Source organism: Myotis davidii, unplaced genomic scaffold, assembly GCF_000327345.1.
Source record: "Myotis davidii unplaced genomic scaffold, ASM32734v1 scaffold641, whole genome shotgun sequence".
Taxonomy (NCBI): domain Eukaryota; kingdom Metazoa; phylum Chordata; class Mammalia; order Chiroptera; family Vespertilionidae; genus Myotis; species Myotis davidii.
The window spans coordinates 2,463,157-2,468,505 of NW_006293232.1; the positions used below are offsets into that span (position 1 = coordinate 2,463,157).

The 5,349-nt window shown below is 39.1% G+C and overlaps 1 protein-coding gene and 1 pseudogene across 2 annotated transcripts in view; one reads left to right on the forward strand and one right to left on the reverse strand.

Moving 5' to 3' along the window:
* MRE11A (MRE11 homolog A, double strand break repair nuclease) overlaps nt 1-5,349 on the forward strand; it is a 73,889-nt gene that overhangs the window by 61,149 nt on the left and 7,391 nt on the right. For both annotated transcript variants that reach the window (XM_006766868.2, XM_006766869.2), the window contains one exon: nt 2,950-3,008. In XM_006766868.2, the coding sequence (XP_006766931.1) occupies nt 2,950-3,008 (59 nt within the window). The remainder of the gene's footprint in view (nt 1-2,949; nt 3,009-5,349) is intronic.
* On the reverse strand, nt 11-424 carry LOC102763807 (annotated as a pseudogene).

Below are 5,349 nucleotides of genomic sequence, written 5' to 3' on the forward strand. Positions count from 1 at the left end.
CGGCCCCTGGTCTGTGTGCTAAAGTCACCAGGCCCAGCAGCAGAGGTTACCGTTCTCTCCTTGAAAGCTCCTTGGGCCCATCCAAGTCCAGTTGTGTGACTTTTTTGGTTGTCTGTGCCACTCGGTTGGGGTTCTCGATGTCGATAAGGCCTTCCACACCTTTGCGCTTTTGCTGATAATCATCTTCTTCATCCTCACTCTCATCTGAGTCTAGTGATTTCTTCTCCTTTTTGGGGACACCTGCAGCCCCATCTCCATCTTCTTCTCCTTGTTCCTCTTCTTCCCTGGCCTTCTGCTTCTCAGCTTGGAGCTGTGCGTCAGTCTCCTCGGGGCTTGTGTATTGCCGTGCCCGCCTTTATGGCCTCCTTTTCTCCCTCCTGTCGGCATCGCGGCTCTGGCAGCTGCGGCGGCGGCGCTGCCTCACACTGACCTTATTGCTCTTTAAAAAAAAGTTTATTCCCCCTCCAGCTGGCTGTCCTTGGTGTTCTGCAGGTTCACTATGATGAATCTAGAGGGGGATTCTTCTTTATCCTCCTTAGGATTTACTGGGTTTCATAAACTGTGAATTGGTGTCTTTCATCATTTTTAGAAAATCCCTAACTGTTATCCCTTCAATATCACCTCAACATTATTCTTCTTCACAGTGTATGACCTGTGCACTCTCTTCTTCCATGACTCTTTACTTCTCTAACCAAGTTTATAAAGTTAAAAAGTTCTGTTTTATTTTCCTGTGCTGCTTTCTGAGTAATTATTTCTGATCAGTCTTCCAGTTCACTCATCTATTCTTAAAACTCTCCATTGAGTTTTTCAGTTTTTGGAGGGGGAGGGAAGAGGAAGTTGAAATTCTATTTGGTTCTTTCTAAATATGCTATGTCACTTTTAGTAGTTTTTAAATTCTCTGAAGATATTTTTAAGCCTGGCTTTAATTTTTGTGTGCGTGCATAGTATTCTGTGTCTAATATCTGAATACCTTTGGCCTCTTTCTATTGTCCATTTCTGATTACTGTTTCTCATTTGTGGTGTCTTCTTTCCTTGCATGCTTTGTCATCTTATCTGTAAGAGTAATTTGACATCTTGGATGAAGATGTCTCCTTCAGAGAAGACTCATATTTATTTTGGCAGGCTTGTAAGATTACCACTAGTCTTAGATCACTTTAAATTTAAAATTATGACTTGAGGACCAGCCAGGAGAAATGTTCTTGTAAAATCCCACTCATCTCGGTTGCTAGTGGCAGTGGGTTTACCTTTCCACACTGGGTGCTAGTGGTCTGGTTCTTACGAATTGAGTTTTAATTGAGTGAAGTTATATTTCTCAGTTTCAGAAGTTCCATCTCTGTTAAACGAGTCCTGGAAAAGGTGCAACTGGGGCTTCAACAGAGCTAGAAGCAAAGCCAGTGTCCAACGTTTGCACTCCAAACGTTGGAGCTGGGTCTGATGTAGCCTCAGACTAGTCACAGTCCATTAGTCCATTGTGTGAAGGGTCCACCTGGATGTGGGCGAGTACAGAGTAGGAGAGCACACCCCTTGCAGCAAGAGTCTCAGGAGAGCAAGAGGGAACTCCGTTTGTTGAAGAGCTTCTGTATCTCAGATTCTGTGCCCTTGCAGTGGCCACACCTAGTCTGGCCAATGACCTGTTCCAGGTGTGACCAACATGTAATCACCTTTGCCATGTCATTCAGACCTTACTGGTCATTCAGACCTCACTGGGCATGCATCTGTTCTTTCCTTGTCCAGTCCCTTCCCCCAGGATCTATGGGGAACAGATCTGGAGAGGGTTAAAACAGCTTTCTGGCAAAGCTATATAAATGGCATGCCTATGTTATCTGGCCTCTCCTTTGCTCCTTTTCTGTTAATTAATTAACATAACAGTATCAGAAGTGGTCTGGTTCCCCACCTGGAAGTCCTCTGAAGCCCTTCCTTTGAGTTTTAATGGAGGCTTCATTACACAGATACCATGATTAAATCACTGGCCATTGGTGGTAAATATAACTTCCAGCCCATCTCCCCTCCCCAGAAATCAGGGAATGGGACTGAAATTCTAGCTTTCTGTTCAAGGTGAGTTTCCCTGGCAATCAGCCTCCGCTTTAAATGCAGTCCTAAAGTTAACATAATAAAAGATACCTCCAGGCATCTCACCATTTAGGAAATTCAGAGGGTTTTAGGAGCTCTGTGCCAGAAATAGGGACAAAGCTAAATATATAGGGATGTGCAGGAGTGGGTTTACAGTTATGAGCAGGCAAAGCAGTTTATTCTTGTATTATGTATTAATTATTATTTTTTATTATTATTAACCTTCGTTTGTCCACCTTGTGTATTTCTTATTGTAAAATCATAATATCACAGTTTGGGAATTGGAAAAAATCAGTGGTTTACTAAGCTTTATGTTTCTAACCAAGTTTATAAAGTTAAAAAGTAACTATTCAAAGGAAAGTTTTATCATCGAATAAAATTTAAGCTGTTATCTAGAATTCCCCTCTGGACTATTTCTTAGGTACTGAATATGGTTAGCAAAGTAGGAGTGAATAAGAAAGCTCTCACTGGAACCCTAGCTCCTAACATAGCCACAGGGAAGGGGATTGCCACCCATAAGAGAAGGGAGACATTAGAGGGTTACCTATGATATATTTGGAATTCAGTCTGTTAAATTATCAGATTTTATTCTTTAGGTATTTATCTATAAAATATTTTTATCATAGGTGTCTTTATGAGCATGGCTTGTTTGCTATATTTCAATAAGCCGAAAAATCATATGAAACTGGCAGCGAGGCATTGATTATTTTAACATAATTGCACCTCCCTTCAGATTTTAAAAAATTTAAATGGTTTTATAATTAGGCATCACAGGTTTTTGCAGATAGGAGTTAGAAAATCTTCTGCTAAAGAAATGTGCAAATTTTTCTAAGTTATTTTAAGAACAACATAATGGATATTTCATCTTTTTCATTATAGCCTTTAAATCTACAAGACAGCAGCCCTCACGAAATGTTGCTACTAAGAATTATTCAGAGGTAAGAAAAAAGTTTTATGGTTGTGTTTAATAACTTGTGTATTCTAAATTACAAATTGTCTATTCTTTGACAAAGTAAATAAAAGAAGAAAACCTGTGGAACATTAAAACTGGAGAGAACTTCACTAGTTATCTAGACGGGGATTTTTTTTGTTTTGTTTCTCTTTTTTAAAAAATAATAGATTACATGATTAGAAATCCATAAATGTCTGCCTCTAGTAATATTTTTAAGGATAACAGTGTTGAAACAAAAGAGCCCGTGCATGAAATACTAATTTAGAAGTATGCTCAGTGCAGACGAGGGCTTTATTTATGCCTGGTTTCCTTTTGCTGTGTATAGTCTCATAACTCTGACTTGTGCCTTAATGGCTGAAGCTAGATTCAAGCAACTAAAAGGCTGAAGTCTAAGGACCTCTGTGTTCAGTTGTAGATATAACATAGGCCTCTTCTCTTCCTTTGCCTCCCAACAAGAGTCCAGTCTGGGCTTGGCTCTCCTGTTACCTCACTTTCAGAGCCCAGGTGTGTTCACTCCAGGCCAGTGCTCTTTTTTCTATATCAGGGTTTCTCAGCAGCAGCACTGTTGGCCTTTAAAAGAAATTGACTTTTAGAGAAGAAGGGAGAGAAACATCCGTTTGTTGCTGCACTTTTTGTGCATTCATTGATTGCTTATTGTATTTGCCCTGATCGGGAATGATGCTCTAACCATCTGAGCTACCCAGCCAGGGCACTGTTGACATTTTGGACCCAAATAAGCCTTTGTTTTGAGGGACACATTGTAGGATGTTTAGCAATATCTCAGCCTCTACCCACTAGATGCCAGTAGTACCCACTGAGTTCTGACAATCAGAAATGTCTCCAGACATTTCCAAATGTTTATGGGATGTAAGTGGGGGTTAAAAATCACTGCCCATTGAGACTTATTGTTCTATATCATACTGCCTCAGCAGCTTTTTCTAAAATTTTATTCTTTTCTTTTTAATATGTTTTTATTGATTTGAGAGAGAGAGGAAGGAAGAGGGATAGAGAAATAGAAACATGGATTAGCTGCCACCTGCATACACCCTACTAGGGGTTGACCCTACAACTTCCAGGCATGTGTCCTGACCAGGAATTGAACCAGTGACTTCTGGTTCTGGGTCGATGCTCAACCACTGAGCCATATTGTTTGGGCAAATTTTATTCGTTTTGATCTCTCAAGTACCTGGCACAGTTGACTATCGCAGTTTGCAGAAAACTTCTCTGTCCTTATTCTAATTTTATTCTTTTATCTCTTAACTTCACCCTTCTTTTTTCCCCATTTTCTATTATTCACTTATATGTGGGTGTACCAGTGCTAAATAACTTTATCCTGAGCTTATTTCATTATTTTTAATCAACTATTGCCTGCTCATGTCTCAAGATCATATCTAAAAAATATGTTATCATCATGTTTGCAAAGGTACTTTCCCATCTAGATTTTTCTATTTTCAGGCAAGAACATGAGTTCAAAAAGAACAAGTAATGCCAAACCAGCTTTTCCCCCTTCTTTTTCATTTTTTTTGATTGAGGTTATACATATTAGGTGACTGTTGAATGCATGTAATTCCTTCAAAGCACAGAAGACAATCTTCTGATAGTTTTATAGACAAGAATGCAGGAATATTGACTAAATTCATAGCTGCTTGTACAATTGCATTTAATGACTTTCGATTAATAAATAGTTGAATGTCAATCTCGAGGGTGAGGTCTCAGGTGCTAAAGGGTGTCCCAAAATTCACGCAAGAAGTAATTTTGATAGAAAACACAGGTTTATAATTAAAAATTGTAAATTTTTTATCGATTCTTAAAGTATACAGTATAGGATTATGTATGGAATAGCATATCGGGTAAATGGGTTCCACGGCTTTGCTAGCACATACCCAATCTTTTGTTATTGCCTGAGCAGCTGCATTTTCAAAGAAGAATGGTTCGATGATGCCTCCAGCCCACAATCTGCACCAGTGACACGTTGTGGATGCATTTGTTTCTCAACAATCACTCGTGAATTTTCTGGACTCCAAATGCGACAATTTCGTCGGTTAACCAAGCCATCAATATAAAAATGAGCCTCATCGAGATTCATCCACATTTATGCAAAATGGTCATGGAAAATTTCAACAAAACAGTGCGTATGTGGCAGCAAAGCCATGCAGGTCATTTACCCGATATGCTATTCAATACATAACCCTACACTGTATACCTTATGAATCAATAAGAAATTTACAATTTTTAATTACAAACCTGTGTTTTCTATCAAACTTACTACTGCGTGGATGTTGGAACACCCTTTATTTTTTTTCTTGAAATATAATTGTTCAAATTCT